Source organism: Nelumbo lutea, chromosome 1 (assembly GCF_056320005.1).
Source record: "Nelumbo lutea isolate HS-2025 chromosome 1, American lotus-T2T, whole genome shotgun sequence".
Lineage (NCBI taxonomy): Eukaryota > Viridiplantae > Streptophyta > Magnoliopsida > Proteales > Nelumbonaceae > Nelumbo > Nelumbo lutea.
Window position 1 is genome coordinate 4,775,511 of NC_142684.1, and position 20,636 is coordinate 4,796,146.

The 20,636-nt window shown below is 37.8% G+C and overlaps 2 protein-coding genes across 17 annotated transcripts in view; one reads left to right on the forward strand and one right to left on the reverse strand.

Moving 5' to 3' along the window:
• The first annotated feature begins 401 nt into the window (after positions 1-401).
• On the forward strand, positions 402-15,848 carry LOC148873270 (protein FAR1-RELATED SEQUENCE 5-like). Of its 16 annotated transcripts, none has more exons than XM_088960321.1 (8): positions 402-951; positions 1,398-1,530; positions 11,283-11,413; positions 12,049-12,598; positions 14,202-14,449; positions 14,536-14,830; positions 14,951-15,146; positions 15,666-15,848. In XM_088960321.1, exons 4-5 carry the CDS (start codon positions 12,056-12,058, stop codon positions 14,442-14,444), a joined length of 786 nt encoding a protein of 261 aa, XP_088816447.1. In that variant the 5' UTR covers positions 402-951; positions 1,398-1,530; positions 11,283-11,413; positions 12,049-12,055; the 3' UTR covers positions 14,445-14,449; positions 14,536-14,830; positions 14,951-15,146; positions 15,666-15,848. The 16 variants fall into 16 exon arrangements, with proteins under 16 accessions (XP_088816447.1, XP_088816974.1, XP_088814806.1 ...); XM_088960848.1 differs by having other exon boundaries at positions 14,202-14,425; XM_088960620.1 differs by having other exon boundaries at positions 537-951; positions 1,398-1,477; positions 14,202-14,445.
• Positions 15,849-18,192: 2,344 nt separating this feature from the next.
• LOC148873271 (sucrose-phosphatase 2-like) overlaps positions 18,193-20,636 on the reverse strand; it is a 32,353-nt gene continuing 29,909 nt past the window's right edge. Inside the window, exons 8-9 of the mRNA XM_088963546.1 lie at positions 18,537-18,583; positions 18,193-18,449 (exon numbers count right to left, since the gene is read on the reverse strand). Of these exons, the coding sequence (XP_088819672.1) occupies positions 18,360-18,449; positions 18,537-18,583 (137 nt within the window). The 3' untranslated portion in view covers positions 18,193-18,359. The remainder of the gene's footprint in view (positions 18,450-18,536; positions 18,584-20,636) is intronic.

Below are 20,636 nucleotides of genomic sequence, written 5' to 3' on the forward strand. Positions count from 1 at the left end.
TCTCCACTTCAAATGAAGTTTGGGATTAAAAAAAGGGCCAAAGGCAACAAATTACTTTCTTTCTTTTTTTTCTTTCTTTCTTTTGCCTTTGCTTTTTTAGCTTTCTAGACGCCACACTATAGAGCAACAAACACATATAAGGACAAAAGATATGAAGCAAGATAAATTGGTGGGCTAAAAAAACTTTTTGGTATACAGCTAGTTTAAGTAGCTCCGATCATGGTTGGACAAAAGTATCCTACTACATTAAATCCTTAAATCGTAAACCCTGCACCCTAAATCCTTAAGTCTTAAATCTTAAAACTTAAAACCTAAAATCTGAAATCCCTACTTTTTAAAACCTTAAATCCTAAATTCTAAAATTTTGGTATAAAATACCTTTGGATATAACCATGCCGTCCATCCCATTGGGAGCCAAATGTTTTCCATTTAGATGGATAGCCTGCGGATTTTTAGGGTTGAACTTCAATGTATCAAGAAAACGGGGGGTTCTGTCCCCAACCTTGAATTAACTCCGAAGTCCATAGATTCTCTTTACATAATGAAAGTCCACGGATTGGGTTCAGCCCAGTCCATTCCAGCCAGATTCTCACGTGGCTTCCGCCATCCGGCTCAAATAAAAGCCTCTCTTTGCAATCAATTGACGCCACCTGTAAAAAAAAACGGGGAAAATATGCTTGGTTGGTTTACTGCCGTTCCCAGAAGTTAATAATGCTGCAGCCAATCGTCCGGCACTGACTCTTTTAATTAATTAATCCATTTTCGTACTATATTCTTTTTTTTTTTGAAATTTTGTGTCTATTTCTTTCTTAATTTTTCTTTCGCCCTTTTCTGTACAAAAATTTTCCATCTTTAAATGATTGGTTGGATCAAACCCTAGACTCTCCCCTCTGTTCTGATTGCTTGGATCAAATCATCGAATCGAATTCTATAAATGATATCTCAGGGCAGGTAAAATTCCATTTTTTTAATCTTCTCTGTTGTGGCCTTTCTTTCTCATCATTCTGAATTTCATCAAATTGGCTTTGATCACAAGAGAGAGGGGTTTACTGGTACACTCACCAAATGATTTCTTTTTTTTTCACCTTTTTTGGAAAATATTTTGGGTTGTAGTAAACAGTTAGAGACTTCGTGCAAATTCTCTGGAAGTATTGGATTCTAATTTTTTTTATCAATCCAGTAAAGAGATAGAGGAACAACTATAATTTTCTTTGAAGCTCGGACCTCACAGAAACGGGTTGGACATATAAACTTGGTGGATGAATTGATTGATTCAGAACATAATTTTCTGTATTGAAAGTTGTATTTTCTTTGTTTGGTTTCGAATTCATTATTTTCCTGGTGAGATATAGAGTGGTATAGATTAAACTGATTTCCATTTCTCATTTTGCTTTCAGTTGGTTGCTGTTGAGGAATACAAAACCCAAAGTTGCATGGGCAACTGAGCATTTGAACTGAAAAAATAATATTCACTTAGGTGAGACTGAAGACTCTGGGTCACCTGGATTTGCACCGCCTACATGGTGGAAGGTAGAAATTGTAGTGTTCCACCTTATACCTTACTTGCATTCAGGTTGCCTATAATCTCCAATGTCACCTCACTGAACTATAGTTTGTGGAGAATGTGGAATCTAATGCCTTGGTGAATTTTGGAGATAACGATTAGATAGTTCTTTATTGTTTTTTCTTCAAGTCTTTTGACAAGTATAGATAGGGGATTCATTGGGTAGTCTTAATAATACTGTGATGATATGGGTATATGCATGGACTTTTGATGTTTGACTAAGAATTATGCATCAGAATATAATGCCTTTTCTTTTTGATCAACAGTGCAAGATCCAGATGCTTAGTTAATGAAATGAAAGTCAAAGTAAAGAATACAGGAAATCTTTATCTCAAAATGAGAGGAAGAACCATAAGACAAGCAAGAAACAGCCACTAAAGTTGATCCCGGAAATATCTTTATTACTTGTATTACCCTAACAATCCCTCCCCCTAATACGGTTAGTCTCACCACCATCCCGGCAATATCTTGGTATCCAGCTGAACAAGGTGTTCATCCTGACTGTCAATGATGTAGTGTCCCTTATATAGCTTAATAGTCTCACTACCCCAGGTCCTTTAGATGGTGATCTCAGCTAACATATTATGAATGAAGAACACCCTTCAACTTTCAAGGCAAGAGAGAAGCCAATCTTCAGGCCTCGAATAGGTCACATGCTCTCAGTCTCAATGAAAGTGGCCTTTCCAGTAGGACCTGTTTATGCAGCAACCACTTCTAAAAGATAGGTCCTGAAAGCATTCTCAACCCTTGAAAGGGCCGTGTTACCCATGAAACTACAATGAAAAAATAACCTTGCTTTGAGGGGAAGAAGGGCTCCTATCACTTTGCATCTTTTGCAGACAATATGTATTTTGAGTTCTTATTACTGTGTGATTATTATGTAGTTATCCTTAATTCTTAAGTGTTGTTTTTAGAATGATCTGCTAGAAATATAGATGAAAATATTGGGATCTGTCATACCAAGTGTTGAATTTTGGTGAAGATCCATTTTAACTGTAAAATTTGATGTATATATTTGCTTAGGTCCACATAGCTATCTGGCACTCACTTCTTTTCTAGGACCCACCATGTATCTCTTTAAGGATTCTATCAATTGTCTCAAAAGAAACCAAAATTGCTTTCTGATATGCTTGTTTCATGTCGTAACCTTCACTCAATTATTCACTCCCAAAGTTTCATGGTGTGGCTCATGAGTTTAATTCCATGATGATTATTACAACTTTGTATATTGCCTTTGTTCTTAAATAGAGGTACCATAATGCTTTCATTCATCAAACACTTCTTGCTAAATTGTTTAATCAACCATAATAAGCCTACTTTATAGTCTACACCACCGATCTTCTTTAACACTTCACCATTTCCCTTTAGATTCTCCTAAAACATACTTTGCTATTTTCCTTATGTTAGAGTTAGCCGAATAAGGGTAGATTAGTCAACTCACCTTGGTTAAGTTATGAGCTTATGTGGCAGTCTTATTAGAGGTTCTTTGTCCCATACTTAAGTAGGGGCAGTTTAGTCCTTGTACATTTAATTAGAGCCTAATCACTATTAAGAGGTCGACTGATAGGGTTTAGCTATCAGGTTCAACAGTTCTTTCATCTTCTTCTTCTTCTTCTCCTTCTCTTTCTTCTTCTCCTTACTGGTTCGGACTACTGTAGCAACAATAGAAACATGGTATCAGAGTGTGACAACTTCAGTTCGTGACAACTTCAGTTCGTGCTTCAGTTCTCTCCTTTTCTTCTCTGGGCTGTCAATGGAGAAAAGTGGTTCGTCCCAGGCCTGAAACATCACAGCTCTTCTTTTTTCTGGTGCACAGAACCTCCTTTCCTAAGAAAACAACTTCAATAGTGAATGGTTGGCTGAAGCTCTCAAACGAAGGTTGGTTATCTCTCCTCTGTGTGTTGTTGGTATTTCTGGGTTGAAAATCTTCAAGAACTTGAGAGGACTGATCAGAACCTAGAGAACTAGGTTTGTTGTTGCCCTGGTTCTTGGAAAAATTCCAAGAACAGGCTGTGTTTACAGTGACCAAATGGTGTAAGGGCTGCTACTGTAGGTGGCCGAATGGTGCAAGGTGTAATGCAGTGGTACTAGTTGAGTTTTTGTTGGTCTTGTGGTGCCCTCTTAAAAGCGTTAAAGCAGGTCTGTATTGTGTGTGATAGCTATGGTTGTGTGGTGGTGCTTGTGATGCACAAACTCTATTGAGTAGTTGTAAGAGAACTTGCATGTGGTTAGTAAGTGCTGAATTAATGTCGATGTTGTCTGTGTTTTTTTGTGAAATCAGTAGTGGTGTGGATAAGAACAAAGGCGTGTGTATCTATCATTGTGTTTAGGGACTGTTGTAGGTTCTGGAACATCAAACCCTTGACAACAGCACTTAGTTGGTGATTGGGAATTCAGATTAGAGGCAGCATTGAAAGAGTATCATGGCAGCAATGGGAGATGGCTGTAGGGATCAGAAACCTAGTGTGGTGGTTTCCTCTGACTATCTAGGTGTACAAATGACCTTAATTAAACTGAATGGTGAGAACTATGTTCCATGGGCCAAGTTGGTGGAAGTTTTTCTCAAGGCAAAGAGAAAAGTGAAGCATGTGAAAGAAGATAAACCACCGGCTGACTCTCCAGGGTTTGATGATTGGGAACAGGAGGATGCTCAAATCATGACATGGCTATGGAACAGTATGGAACCCAAAATAAGTGCCAACTTCATGTTCTTAGATACAGCTAAGGACATATAGGAACATGCCAAGAAGTTGTATTCTGGGCAAGATAATACTACAAGGGTATATCAGCTCTATCAGGAGTACTTTGGTCTGCAACAAGGAAATAAAACCCTAGAAGAGTACTATGCCAGTATGAAGAACCTCAGAAATGAACTCAATGTCTATCATCCTCTCACTCCAGATGTTAAGGTTCAGCAACAACAAAGGGAACAACTAGATGTCACAAGGTTCTTAGTGGGGTTGAAATCAGAGTATGAACCAGTTAGGGCCCAAATATTGGGGGGCTCTACCCTTCCTACACTTGAGGAAGTGTTTGCTCGGCTTTGCAGGATTTCTTTGAGACAGATAGAGAATCCCACACAGTCTGATAGATCAGCTTTTGTGACAGCCAGAGGAGGTGGACGTGATACAAAAGGGGGAGGACATGCCTCCTGAGGAGGTCGTGGTGGTTCCATATTTGGTCGTGGTGGTGGTTGTGACTCAGGGGGAGGCCGTGGCAAAGAAAAAGGCAGTTCTACAAAGTAGTGTACCCACTGTGGCAGGGAAGGACATTTCGTAAATTTCTGTTATGATCTTCATGGCCGCCCTCCCTCTAAATGGGCCAATCATGTTGTTGCTGGTGGGGTTGATGTCAGTGATAATCAACAGGCAGACCTAACTCCTTCCACATCTACATCTGTTTTCGGAAGGGAGATGGTGAGTGTACCGCGTGATGAGTATGAGCGGTTCCTTCAGTCCACTTCACAGCACACTACTGCTACTTTTGCCCACTCAGGTATAGATTGCCTGTCATCTAAAACCTCTCCTTGGATTATTGACTCTAGAGCCTCTGATCACATGACCGGGACTCCAGGTGTGTTCTCTTCTCTCTCTGAAACTTCCACATCTCAGACTGTTACCCTTGCCAATGGTTCCTCCTCTCCCATCTGTGATGTTGGCAATGTTGACATGGCTTCTCTTTCTTTATCATCTATTCTATATGTCCTTAGGTTTCCATTCAATCTTATGTCTATTAGTAAATTAACCAAGACTCTTAACTGTTCCGTTACTTTTTTCCCTTTCTCTTGTGTTTTTCAGGATCTCAGGATGGGGAAGAAGATTGGTGGGGGGCATGAAGCTGGTGAATTGTATTATCTTGACGGTGGTGGATCGTCAGTTGCACTTCAGACTTCACTCACTCCTCTATAGTAGCATTGTCGACTGGGACATCCTTCTCTCAAGGCACTCAAGATACTAGTTCCGTATTTGCGTCATTTGTCAGTGTTACAGTATGAGTCGTGTCAATTTGGGAAACATCGTCGTGTTTCCTTCAGTCCTAGAGTTGAAAGTCGTATGTTGAGTCCTTTTGCTTTGGTTCATTCAGATGTTTGGGGCCTAATCAAAATAGAGTCTTATAATGGTTACAAGTATTTTGTCACTTTTATTGATGATTGTTCAAGAATGACGTGGATTTATTTAATGAAAGAAATGAGTGAATTATTTTCCATTTTTCAAAAATTCCATGCTGAAATACGTACACAATTTGGTGTTCCAATAAAAGTTCTTCGTTCAGATAATGGTCGTGAATATTTTCTAACTTCCTTTCAACAGTATTTAGAATAGCATGGCATCATTTATCAAACTTTATGTGCATCCACTCCTCAACAAAATGGGGTGGCTGAACGGAAGAATCGTCATCTCTTTGAAATAGTTCGGTCTATTCTTCATCATATGAGTGTTCCTAAACAGTTTTGGAGTGATGTTGTACTTACTGCGTGTTTCCTCATTAATCGGATGCCCTCCTTTATTCTTCATGGTCGGTCTCCCTTCTCTATCTTGTTCCCCACCTTGTCTCCCTTTCCATTAACACCTCGTATCTTTGGCTGTGTGTGCTTTGTTCACAATCTGAGTCCTGGAATAGACAAGTTGGATGCACGCTCTATTAAGTGTGTCTTTCTTGGCTACTCTCGGACTCAAAAAGGGTACAAGTGTTACAACCCCATTACTCGGAATTGCTATGTTTGTCCTGATGTCACCTTTTTTGAGTCTGCTCCCTTCTTCTCAGGAACTGAAGCATCTTCGTCTCCACCTTTACTTCCTCTTCCTCTTCCGGTCAGTGCTCCTGTTCCGGGTGTTCCTGTTGGAGTTGACTCGTCACCTCATCCAGTGCAGATCCCTATTGAACGACCACCAATTCGGCAAGTGTATACACATCGAACGACACCGGCCCCTCCTCCAGCTTCTACCTTGTCCGCAGATCCTGTCGTTGCTTCTGTTGCTGAACCCTCAGGACTTGACCTACCCATTGCCTTACGGAAAGGTAAACGTAGTTCTACTCTCCATCCCATTTCCAATTTTGTTTCAGTATCTCGCCTTTCCGCCTCACATCGCCAATTTGTTTCACTATTGTCATCTATTTGCATACCTAATAATGTTCAAGAGGCTCTTAGTTCACCTGGGTGGAGGCAGGCAATGGAGGAGGAACTCTTTGCTCTTCAGCATACTCACACGTGGGAGCTCACTACTCTTCCTCCTGGTAAGCATGTTGTGGGTTGTAAATGGGTGTATACTGTTAAATACTTGCCAGATGGTAGTGTGGAGCGTTTGAAAGCCAGACTTGTTGCTAAAGGGTATTCACAGTTGTATGGAGTGGATTATATAGAGACCTTCTCTCCAATGGCTAAGATTAGCTCTGTCCATGTGTTAATTTCCCTGGCAATTATGTATGATTGGCCCTTATTTCAACTTGACATAAAAAATGCCTTCCTTCATGGTGACCTTATAGAGGAGGTATACATGGAGCAACCACCTGGGTTTGTTGCTCAGGGGGAGACTGGTAAGGTGTGCAGACTGAAAAAGGCAATTTATGGGTTGAAACAATCGCCTCATGCTTGGTTCGGGAAGTTTAGTGAAGTGGTGAAGAATTTTGGAATGAAACAATGCCAGGTTGATCACTCAGTGTTCAGCTATGACTCAGAAGCTGGAAAGATTTTATTAGTGGTCTATGTGGATGATATTGTCATAACTGGCAGTGACAAATTGGGGATCGACAAACTCAAGGTCTTTCTGCAAAATCATTTTCAAATAAAAGACCTTGGGACATTGAAGTATTTCTTGGGTATAGAAGTTGCTAGATCAAGACAAGGGGAAATATTTGATGATCCTGGAAGGTATAGACGACTAGTGGGGAAGCTGAACTATTTGACTATCACGAGACCAGACATCTTCTTTGCAGTCAGTGTGGTGAGTCAATTTATGCAGAACCCTCGTATATCTCACTGGGATGCAGTTCTTAGAATTGTAAGATATTTGAAGGGAGCTCCGGGCCGTGGGCTATTGTATAAACCAGGAGGAAAACTTGAAGTAGTTGGGTACACGGATGCAGATTGGGCGGGCTCTGTGTCTGATAGAAGATCTACTACAGGTTACTGCACATTTCTTGGAGGAAATCTTGTGACGTGGAAGAGTAAAAAGTAGACGGTTGTGGCTAGAAGCAGTGTTGAAGCCGAGTACAGAGCCATGGCACACACTACATGTGAATTAGCGTGGTTGAGGAATCTCCTACAAGAAATCGGGTTCCACATGACCTATGAAGTTGTACTGTGACAATCAAGCTACACTCCATATCTCATCCAACCCTGTTTTTCATGAGAGAACAAAGCACATAGAGATTGATTGCCACTTTGTGAGGGAGAAGGTTCTTACCGGAGAAATAAGCACAGAACATGTAAGCTCAGGTGATCAGTGGGCAGATTTGTTTACAAAAGCCTTAAGCTCAGGGAGAGTGAACTATATATGTAACAAGCTGGGATTATATGACATATATTCTCCAGCTTGAGGGGGAGTGTTAGAGTTAGCCGAATAAGGGTAGATTAGTCAACTCACCTTGGTTAAGTTATGAGCTTATGTGGCAGTCTTATTAGAGATTCTCTGTCCCATACTTAAGTAGGGGCAGTTTAGTCCTTGTACATTTAATTAAAGCCTAATCACCATTAAGAGGTTGACTGATAGGGTTTAGCTATCAGGTTCGACAGTTCTTTCTTCTTCTTCTTCTTCTCTTCTTCTTCTTCTCCTTACTGGTTCGGACTACTGTAGCAACAGTACAAACACCTTATGTAGTTAGCCGTTTCATGCCACAAATTTATAATCTTTGCATATGAACTCTATTTTCATTCTGTTATCAATCTATATCTAAAATATGCTAGTTTTTCTCATTTTAGGCTTTCCCACATAATTATTAGACATCTATTTTCTTCTTTATTCTCTTCCATTTCCTAATGCACAAATCTACCACCACTGATCTATATCGTGTGGTTAATCTTTCTCTTAGAATAACTTTTCAATCCTTACACATCAGTTATTTTGTTCTCTTAGGAAAAGTCTATTTGTTTTATTTTGGTTCACTTTTAAATGTATTAAGTGTTCATCCTTCTTTTTGAAATATGTATTTACTATTGTGTATTGCCATATAGTAAGCTATCGTAAATTCTAAAATTGTATCTCTTGTTTCATTCCTCTCCCCAAACCCAAATCCTTCTTGTACCATATCATATTTTCCGTTTCTTTTGCCCACATATTTAGGTTCTTTTCCAAGGTTCAAAATTTCAATATAATATGCTCTGTATCGGGTGTTTTGCATCATATCTTTTGGTGACTGATATGACTTTTTAAAGCATTTTAAGAAAATCTTCTTCTTAATAATTAAATAACATAAAAATCCCCTCTGAAATTTTGAGAAAAAAACTAAAAAAGTTATGAAGTGTGAGGTTTTCAAAGTATCAATACACACCCCTTTGGCATAACAGGGTGTATTGATATTTTGAACCTTGCCCCTTCCTACGAAAATTTTCTCTTCTTGTGGAATTTTTTAGATTAATCCTTCTAAGTTTTTCCAAAATTGTCTTTTCATTTTTTTTCTCAAAACCCATTCAAGGTGCATAAGCACCAAGTATGTTAATGAATCTAATTCAGTTATTGATCAAAAGAGCACTAACTTTGTTAATTTTCTTTACTAATTAAACTTATTCTATCTCCGATTCTTTTAACATTTATACTTTCATTTTTTTAGGTCATCTACTATAATTGCTACTCCATTTCTATTATTTACTCTCCTATGTGCCATAATTTGTAGTCATTAGTCTTTCCTATTGTGTCTACTAATTCCATGGTTTCTTGTTTGCATGCAATATTGATGTTTGTCATTATGTTTACTAATTTCATAGTCATTCCTATTAGTGTTTCTACATTCCAAGTGGCTAAATAAATTTGTCTTTATTGGACAACCTCTTTTACTAACTTTCTTCTATGAGGATGTAAAAACCCTAGTTTTTCATTTTCCACCACGTGGCATAGCTTTGACACATAAATTCTCAGGAATGCCCTGGCATGAGCACAAAACGATAATTCAGGATCCATGACCATAAGAGTTTGCAAAGGTTTTAATTCCTACTGCCAACCTGATGCAACCCTCCTCTATCTGAGTTTGGGAATGACAGTTAAGACAAGATGGCATTGGTGGAGTTGTTTAAACTCTAACTATAGTATAATAAATTACCTATCATAGTTTTCAAGGTGCCAAGGCAAGGCTAGGCGACAGGGGGACGCCTTGTCGCCTAGTCACCTAGGCAATGGTCTTTTTATGTAGAAAACATAGATCCTAGGGTAGTTCCCTAGGTACCATAACTATATTTCCTTAATAATTATTCATAATTTTCATAAGAAAAGTATAGAGTTCATGTTAAAGTATAGAAAATCAACATACTCATGAGAAGAAAAAGAAGGAAAAGAAAATTCAAAAAATATAGGGGTTGAACCTTTATCTTTGTTATAGGAAAAGAAGAAAAGAAATAATAATAGTACTTATTGATTCAGGTTTTAAAGTCTTTGAGGGTTCAATACAGCATTTAGCAATGTTTGTATTATTTCAGCTTCTAGATGGGCTAGGAGTATCTAGGCTTATATAGATAGGGGTTGAATATGCAGAACTTCCATTGGAACTTCTAGAGGGACTATCATGATTTGGAATATAGAAGTGATTAGCTGTTCGGAAAAAATTGTTAGGCATTTTACCATATCCTTGTGGCATAGGTAGTAAACTGGTTGGTTCTGAGTGGACTTTCACTAGTTCTATAGTCCTAGTCATCTGAGAGAAAGAAATGCACTTTAGGAAGAGTTGTAAGCATCCAAAAAGTCTCTACAAGGGGCTGTGGTGTATTGGAAGTGGTTCCTATGCAATTTAATAACTCTTGAGAGAGAGAGAGAGGGATGGAATGAATAATAAGTATGAAAATATTTTATCATTTTATGAATACTTGCTTTTTAAGAGACTTTCAGAAGCTTCATGCTGATTTGACTTTATTTGTCCATGCGAATTATCAGCTTGATCAGTTCTTAGTTTTTACAAACTAGAGCATTCTGTAGTGTTTCTCAATCTGCTGAGGGTTAGACTGTCATGGGATTATTGTTTGATCCTCCTAGCTTTGGATGTATAAGATGATGCTTATCCCATAATGTGAGCATTGAAGTGGGGCTGAATTTTCTTTTTCTTTTTTGACTTGCATAGTTTTCTCTTCTAGGGTGTTGTAGTCATCTTACAAACTTAGTGAGTCCATCCATGGATATTTTTCATATTGAAAGTGCAAAATAAGATACCTGACAGCAATGATATAAACCTACAATTTATTTTTGGAGGTGTTAGAGGTGTTAAAATTGTCAAATGTCAACAGATCCCTACATCATCTATACCCTCCTAGATCATGCCCAACCAAGAATCTGTTCAACACAGCTCCTATAGATTTGCCATGTAGTTTGAGTTTTCTATCGAACTCCCTCAGAAGCAAAAAGACAAATTTTAAAATAATCGTAACATCAAGATGCTTCATTATATATCAAGAACATTGTATCAGTGCAATTATTTGAATAATTTTGATTCAAACTTACTTCTAAATTTATATGATGAAATCATCTGAAGTAAATGAAATAAATTTCGGCACTGGTTCTGACTCATGCACATATTTCAGGTTTGATAGACAGATGAAATTGCATAGAGCTTAGGCTGCAGAAGTTGTGTCATTATCATAGTCAGAACTCAAGAGGTGAAGGAGGTGTTTTGTACATCTTTTATTCAAGTTGAGGAGCATAAAAGTAACAGGTATGCTTACGTGCATGATATGAAGATCGGAGATGATTGATATACTTCTGTTGGCTAGAATTTCAAAGTTCAGTTATGTGATTATAGACATTGAATACCTCCATTTGTTGCCAACTTCCACACTTACAACTTGAACCAACTTAGACAAGTTATGATATTGCTTATACAATATGGTGTGGTTTAGCTGCACTAGACCTAATTACACCTCCCATATAAAAACACCAAAGCAAGGCACAGGGCAATCCTAAAAAAATGCCTTGCTGCCTTAGGCGTTGCCTAAGTATTGCCTTGAAAACCATGATAAGTGAGAAGGCAAATTGTGATGACGATGATGATGTGATGGTGGTACTTTTTATTACTGGTTATTTCACATTTGAAATTTTGAATTAGTCCTTTCTTTATATCTGGTTTGAGTTTGTTTCTTTATTTTATTTTGGGCTGTCAAGAGGATGCAAAATTGATGGTAAGAAGGGAAATTTGAAATCTCTATTTACTTATATAGCTTTTATCTTTCATGGTGGAGGTCTGCATGATGGAATGGATTTCTCAAATGGGAATATGCAGTGCCTTTTTGCCTTATGACATTTTATGCCCTTAAGACAGTGGGTGATAAATTAAACATCTATTTCTCACAGGAATGTAATGGCAAGCACATCTAGCCAGGGATTTGATTTGATGGGAAGCAACAGGGTTATGGATGATGAATCTTTGAATGAGCTTGAAACAGTAGAAGACTGTGATGGTGTTAGTGGAAATGAAAAGATGATTGAACCTCCTGCTGAAGGATTAACTGCAAATGTGGAACATTCAGAGCCATATGTTGGGATGGAATTCACTTCATCAGATGATGCTAGGGACTATTATTGTGTATATGCCAGACGAAATGGTTTCACAATACGTGTAAACCGTAAACGCAGATCGCGTATAGACCATGCTGTTATTGGTTATGATTATGTATGTTCAAAAGAAGGCTTTCAGCGAAAGAAATTTTTGAGGGAAGATAGGATCATTCGTTTGTCAAAACAAACAAGGGTAGGATGCAAGGCAATTTTAGTTATAGCTTATAGAAGAGATGGAGGGAAATGGGTTGTTACCAATTTTGTAAGAGAGCACAATCATGAACTTATGGTACCTAGTGAAGTGCCAGTGAGGCGACAGGATAGACCTGATAAGGCACTCAGCGAGGTATGCATTAGACCAACTGTTGTAGGATGGTATTTGAAAGCAAATTATTGCCAGTATTGTTTCCTTGAATGAGATGATTAATGATCTCAGAATATGGTATTAGAGTTGTGCATGAATTTGAACTTTACACAAAAAGATTATATATGAGTTTGATCTCTACATTCTAAATTTTTGTCTGCTCCAAATCCATCCTTCACAAACACCATAATATGTTAATGCATTTTGTGATATAATTCACTGTTTCCCCTGGTTTTTGCCATTACATATGTTTGATATGATGAGCAACTTCAACAAACAAAGACAGTGGTAAGGATACCCATTTCATCCTTCTAGAGTTGTAATGTATTTCCTTTTATTGTGTTCCGCAAGTTCAAATTCCAAGAATTATGTGCTTTGTGCCTTAAAATTGTACATGAATGTTTTTTTAAGAAAATTCTTGTGGCACTGATTCACTTTCTTCAAAATGAGATTTCGTCATGACTCATGAAATTGAAATATGTATCTGACTTATAGGCATATCCTATAAAAACGTAATTTGATTAATTGTATCAATAAAATTCTTGTGGCACTCTTACACCTCTCATCCAGAAAAATGAACATTGTATTTTTTGTTTTTAAATCTTTATCTATCCACCTATATATAGCTTACTAGATTAATCCCTCCTTTTAGACAATTAATTTTTCTTTGTTCCATTAGATGGTATGCTTGATTGAATTGGCATTTAACATAGAGGCAGACGTAGTAAACTGAAAATGCAGTAGGCCTCTAATATGCACTTAAAAAGGGACATTACCCAATGTTGGTCCTAGCAATCTTTGGGTCTTGGGAGGAGTGGAATGGATAATGACCTAACCTTTGGCACCTTTTTTTGCAGAAAGTGGCAACTCAGACTCAAACCTTCATTCTCATGCTTGTCAGCCTTGGTTTTACCATTATAATTAAGAATAAAAATACAAATATTAAATACCCTTGAGGTGATAGTCTAATGCATTAATGTTACAAAGGACTCTTACACACCCTTGATATTCTAATTCACCAAATGTGTTCCTACTTTTTCTAAATGCTTAAACTAGGATGGTGAATTGGGTAACTTAATTTTGATAGTGTAGATGACAGACATTTAAGAGGGGTTGGGAGTTGAGGGCCACCCATGATGTGCTTGGCCTGGGACAGGAGTGATCTGGTTGTGCTCCAAACCAGGTACTACATTCTAAATGGTGTTATGTACGAAATTGTTATTATCATGATCTTGGTCGTAGCAAACTATTGTCTAGAACTGGAATACACCATTATGCTATAAGACATGTAAATCAATAATGCTATATCCAATGCTTGCTTTTTAGGGTGCTAAAGGATCAACTTTTTCACTCAAAATAATAAAAAAGTGATGAGTGCTATAAGTGCAACTTCCAATACTGGTTTACAAATATAAAAAAAATGTTCCTAATCAGTAGCTCAGATGGGCCTAATTAGGCCAGTTATTAGATCAGAAGTTTGTCTAAGCAGGTCCAAGTGAAATTGTATGAATTGTCAACACGGGATTTTCCTTGCTGTCCTCTGCCAACTGAGGTTTGTTATGTATTCTTGTTTATTATGCCACAGGATGAAAAGGATAGAAGAATCCGAGAATTAACCAGCCAGCTGTACAATGAGAGGCAACGATGTCAAAGACGGTGTGAAGCATATGAAGAACGGTGTGCAGCATATAAGATACAGTTGAGAAGTATTTTGAATGAAATTGAGATGCACACAGAACACTTGACAAAGAAAGTTCAAGATGTTGTTCAGTACATAAAAGAAATTGAGGATGAAGATCCTGATATAAGGTTGCACCCACTCAAGTGAAGCAAGTATTCTTTTGTTGAATGTGCTGGTCATGGTTGTTGTACTTTTTCAATGGTATAATTATTTAATAATCTTAATTACATTTTAGCAGTTATCTCAGGAGATGAATGTTAGATTGAATAAAGGGGAGCCAAACACCACATGAGGCCACTTCACCAGTTTATCAATTAGGGCTGCAACTTGGTTCAGTATGGGGCTGGGAAATCTCAACCCTAAGTTGGCTAGGACTTGGTTTAGATAATCTGATCCAAATATGCTTGTTAACCGGGACCTGTTAATCCATACCATGAAATTTCCAAAATGAAGACAGTCAAGCCCCAGAAGAAAGAAATGTAAACATACTTTCACTCATCTCAAATCAACTTTCCCTGGCATGCCTGATGCAGGTAGGGATTTTTTTTATTTAATTCTGCAGTCCTTCTCTAATGGTGATTCCACGAGTTAAAATACTTGCATAGATCATGTTTATTTAACATTTAGTTGGTGTGTTTCTCTCTCTTGGACAGGCTACAACTTTGTTCACCAGGACCACCACATATTCTGGAACCTGAAGCTGGTGGAATAGAAAAGATCATTTACTTTGTTTCAATCCATCAAGCATTGGGGGATGTTCCTAGAATTGAGAATGGGACATTCGTAGCAGCTACAAGTTTGACCAACTCGTGGCCTTAAGCATTGTTTTGTTTCTTTTCTTAGTTTTAGGTAATAATAGATGCGGTTTTATCTATTTACAACATTTTTTTTGAGGCGCATCTATTTACAACATTAATTTTCTTAATTTTGTCTTTTCTATATCCATTTTCCATATGGTTCCTTTCGAGTCTAGAAAAGGTGCATCTCTCTCTCTCTCTCTAACCTCCACACTGTTTTATAGCACTTAACAACAGCCTAAGCTTCCCGAGTTTCTCCTCTATTTGCAAGAAAACACAGATCAAAGTATACATGTTATTTTGGATTCATGGCCACAGTTGGAATAAGAAAACAAAGGAAAAGTTCAGCTCAATTGGTGACCACAGTTAGAATAAGAAAGCAAAGGAGCCCAATTGATATGTTTTTGGACGACTATAGATACTAGTAGCTGAAACATAAAGATATGCAAGAGATTGAAATCGTAAAATCTAATTGATTTCTATATGGCAATAATTGTAATCATACAATCATCGTATCAAGAAAATGGATCGTGACTCTTTGACATAGATCTTTGTATGGTATCCATGGCAGGTCAACCGAGGAAGAAAATGTCCGGGGAGAGGAGATCAAAAGAACTCTTGACTTGGGCCTCTTGGATCACGAAAGAACAAGATATAGCACCCTTCAATGTGTTGTATTGGCTCAAAAAACTATTGTTTAATCTGAAATATTCGATAGTTAATGAAGAGTGCTCTTTTTTTTTTTTTTCCTTTTTAAGCCTGAAAGGAAAATTTCATTCATAATTTTCTTTTTTAAACCTGAGGCGAATTTCTTTCATTAATGCTCATTCTGCAAACAAAGGTAACGACCTACAATAATTATAAAAGTAATAAAAGCAAGTCGTGGTCATCATCTTCATCATCATCATTGTCCATGTCTTATCCCAACTATATGGGATCAACTAAATGAATCCTATCTTGTCAATCGGTTCTATTTAAAACCATATCCTTTTTAAATTATTAGTCCTTAAATCTTTTCTTACTACTACTCATGTCCTTTTGGTTTACCCTTACTCCTATCTCCTTCAACTTGAAACAAATCACTTCTTCTAACTGATGTTACTGGTGGTCTTTTATACATATGATCAAAATCATTTTAGTCTATTTTTATCTATCATCTGGATCCAGATGTAGATGGCTCCATTGGTAGTGGGTTCTAATTCTCATGTCAGAACAGTAATTCTAACTTTCTAAGTTTGGAAGAATAACTCTAACCCCACCACCCACCTCCAAAAAATGAAAAGAAAGCATTGCTGGTGTTGTAAAAAGAAATGCTGCAAATATTCAAATTTAAAAGTGGCATAAATCAAGAGATACTATTGGTATGTGAAAAAAGTTTAGGGGGCATTAGTTTTTGGGATTTTGAGAGGGGAGAAAGTTGGTCAATGTGAATCCCATGTTCTTTTCTCATATTTATGTGGGGAACAGGGAAAGTTTATTTTTCTGGGTACCGCTTACCCGGGTAAGTGATACACATCTCCTAGGTGTGTAAATTAACTTTTCCATCTTGGAAAAGTTGCCAACATTTGAATGGAACAAAAATGCCCCTTTAATAATGAAATTTTAATGGCTAAAATGGTCATTATTACATTTATATGAAAAATAAGAAACCATTGGTAAGTGCATTTACCCGGATAAATAACTTACCAAAAAGTGAACGAGGCCTTAGAGATAAAATAAGGGAAAATGAAAGTTCAGCCCCGGGGTAGAATTTGTAGGCTCAAAGTACTATTGGGGTAGGTTACGGACGGGCATTGGTGCATAGAGTGTGGGTTGTTGCCATTTTGAATGTTTATAGCTTTGCAGTGGAAATCAAAAATCTGCATTGGGCTTGTCCGTACTTTTCCAATAAAATAATCACTCCAATGCCTATCGTCGATCATTTGGTCATTAACTAAACTCTCAAGCTGCTAAAAATGCTGGATGGCACATTTTAAATATTTCTTATATCCCACTTTCAGCTCCTCTTTGACAAGTTACTAAAAGAGACCATGTATCGAATGGAATTGAAATATACCCATGTTGAGGAAGTGATTATCAGCTTTCTACTGAAAATGATACTGAATTGGTTATAATTGAGTTTAAATGGCCGTAAGTTTGATTTTGGGAACATCTCCCATGGTCTCCCATGATAATAACGTACAAATATGGGAGATGTTCCTGATGTATAACTCATATGAGGCCAGTGTAAGGAACAGATCCGGACTCGACAGATGATTGTGTGTACCTTACTTATTAGATTGGATATTTGTATAGGTTATTAACTAATTATGGTCGTTAATCAATTACCCAAACTAACTGGAAAAACAAGGGTGTAAAAAGGGGTAAACAGAAGGAATCCCACCCTAAGGTTTTATAGTTGCATCCCGCTGGATTATTGGCGATGTAATCATAAAAAGCTAATTTTTCGGGAATTTTAGAACGAGCTTCTAATAAACTTTGATTTTCGACTAGCCCAGCACCAATTCATCGGTATATTTCTTGCTGGAAGTATCCCTGATCTCATTGATAACGAGTGGGACCAAATAATTCGATTGCGATAGTTGCTGAACCATATCACATAGTTCCAGCAACAACAAAAGCTGCAAATAAAGACAGCAGCAATAGTTTACTAGTAGTCCCCCCCCTAAACCGCATCCTACTCATGAATTTGGCATCAATCTACAGGCAGGATTCAGTCCACCCCTAAAAATCTTAGCTCCACCCTAGGGGTGGACTGAACTATAAAAACCCCAAAGAATTTTAGATTTTAGGGGGGTTAAACAGTCAAGGTCTAAAACTTCTTGCATGAACCTAGTTAAGATTTAAGAAGATGAAAGGAAGCTTAGTTTGAATGAGCTTTTGCTTTTGAACTTTGGGCTGTGAAAAAAAAATTTGAGCCAAAAAAAGTGTTTTAAGCGTTTGTTAAGAACTGCTTTTAAAAACATTATGATCTGAAGTCAACGCTTTTAAGCCCTAAAGCACGAAATTGGGGCCTTGTGCTTTGGAGCTTTAAAAGCACATATCCTGAACCTTTATCCAAATGTAACCAAAATTATTAGTCATTCTAGAAACGCTGCTGAGGTGAAAATGAAACAATCACATCGGTATTTTCTCTGACAAGAGTTTTAGGCCGATACAATATACTGGAAGCCAGACGGCTAACTAGAGAGCCTAGAAGGGGGAAGAATGAGGATGGTTTATTCCAACAGATGGAAAATACTCTGGCATCATTTTTCATGTCCATCTAGAAAAGCCAGGTCGTTTGATCTTTTGGTCCTGATCCAGCCAACCAAGTCTGATGAAGATGCACCCAAACACACCCTCCCTCTCTAGCCTGCAGAAATCCAAATATTGTCAATCACGGGAATGAAAAGGCATGCATCTGTTTCATGAAAAAAGAAATTGGATTTCAAAATTTTACCTTTGTGTTCAACAATAGTGTTGTCAAACAACAATGCCTGCCTTCATCTACAAGACAGATACACAAGAAGAGTTGTGAGGCATAAACAACAAAGCATGAACAAGAAGCTAATCCACAAAATGTTACCTTATAACGATTAATGGACAACATATAATCGGGTGCAAGCTATTTGGTGCACTCTCTATTATTTAGAAAATATAAATTCGCATACTTGTTCAGGATGTAAAGTAATATGATCAAATTTGATATCATACTTTCAGGGTATAAGCAATTATCACATCATTTAGAATTTTCTTTTAAACTTAAAACTCCTCCAGGGTATAAGCAATTATCACATCAAGTTTATGGGTTATAGTTTCCCTCCTCCTTGGCCTTAATAAAGATGGAAATGTTATACAATCAAAAGGAAACATGAGCTTATTGCGGTTTTTATGTGCAATATGAGATTTTTAGGGGTGTTAGTAAACCCTAGCAGATTCTAGGTTGAAGTAGAGAAGAAGAAAGAAAAGAGAAAGAAGAAGAGGAAGAAGAAGAAGAAGAAAGAAAGGTTCAGCCAGACTAGAAGAGAGTCGAAATCTCTCTCCCCTAGCTGACCCACTTGTATTTATTCAAAAACATAGAGTTACAGGAAAGACCATTTTGTCCCTCATAGAAGATGGGACATATAACTTAAACTCAGATACAATAGACCTTTCACTCTCAAGTAGATCATCCAGAATGACCAAAATACCCCTAACTCGAGCATTCTAACACTCCCCCTCAAGCTGGAGAGTATATATCATATAGTCCCAGCTTGTTACAAATGTAATCTATTCTTCCCCAAGACAATCCCTTTGTGAGGAGATCTGCCCACTGATTTCCTGAGCTCACATGAGATGTGGTCATCACCCCACTTATCACTTTATCTCTTACAAAGTGATAATCAACCTCAATATACTTAGTTCGCTCATGAAAAACAAGATTGGAAGAGATGTGAACAACAGCTTGGTTATCACAGTATAATTTCATGGGTTTGTCAATTGAGAATCCCATCTCTTGAAGCAGGTCCTTCAGCCATACTAGCTCACATGCGGTATGGGCCATAGCCCTGTACTCTGCTTCTACACTACTTCTTGCCACCACTGTTTGTTTCTTGCTCTTCCAAGTTACAAGATTGCCACCGAGGAAGGTACAATACCCTGTAGTTGATCTCCTGTTTGATATAGAACCAACCCAGTCAGCACCTGTGTACCCTACTATCTCAAGAGTTCCTCCACTTTGGTATAACAAACCACGACCTGGAGCACCTTTTAGGTACCTAACAATTCTCAGAACAGCTTCCCAGTGAAGAACCCGAGGATGTTGCATAAACTGGCTCACCACACTCACAGCAAATGATATATCTGATCGGGTAATGGTCAGGTAGTTCAATTTGCCCACCAACCTTCTGTATCTTCCAGGATTATCAAACTCTTCACCCGCATCAACACTCAGCTTGGCATTGAGTTCCATAGGAATCTCTGCTGATTTAGCACCTAACAACCCTGTTTCTTCAAGTAAATCAAGAACATATTTTCTCTTACATAAGTTGATCCCATGTTTTGACCTCGCAACCTCTATTCCTAGGAAATATTTCAGCTTCCCCAGATCTTTCGTATTGAAGTGATCCTGTAAGAATTTCTTCAACCTGTTGATTCCATTGCTATCACTCCTAGTTATGACAATATCATCCACGTACACGACTAGCAAGATTTTCCCATCCTTTGAGTTATAGCTGAACACAGAATGATCAACCTGACATTGTTTCATCCCAAAGGCTTTCATCACTTCATTGAACCTGCCAAACCAAGCACGTGGAAATTGTTTCAGTCCATAAATTGCCTTTTTGAGCCTACACACTTTGCCAGACTCCCCCTGAGCAACAAACCCTGGTGGTTGCTCTATATACACCTCCTCAACTAGATCACCATGCAGGAAGGCATTTTTTATGTCAAGTTGTACAAGAGGCCAATCATACATAGCAGCTAATGAAATCAGCACCCGAACTGAACCAATCTTAGTCACAGGAGAAAATGTCTCCATATAGTCCACACCATACACCTGAGAATAACCCTTGGCCAC

Coding starts and splice junctions, on each gene's coding strand:
- LOC148873270 (XM_088958680.1), top strand. CDS start 12,056: ATGGCAAGCACATCTAGCCAGGGATTTGATTTGATGGGAAGCAACAGG. Junction 12,599..14,201: donor CTGATAAGGCACTCAGCGAG/GTATGCATTAGA, acceptor ATTATGCCACAG/GATGAAAAGGATAGAAGAAT.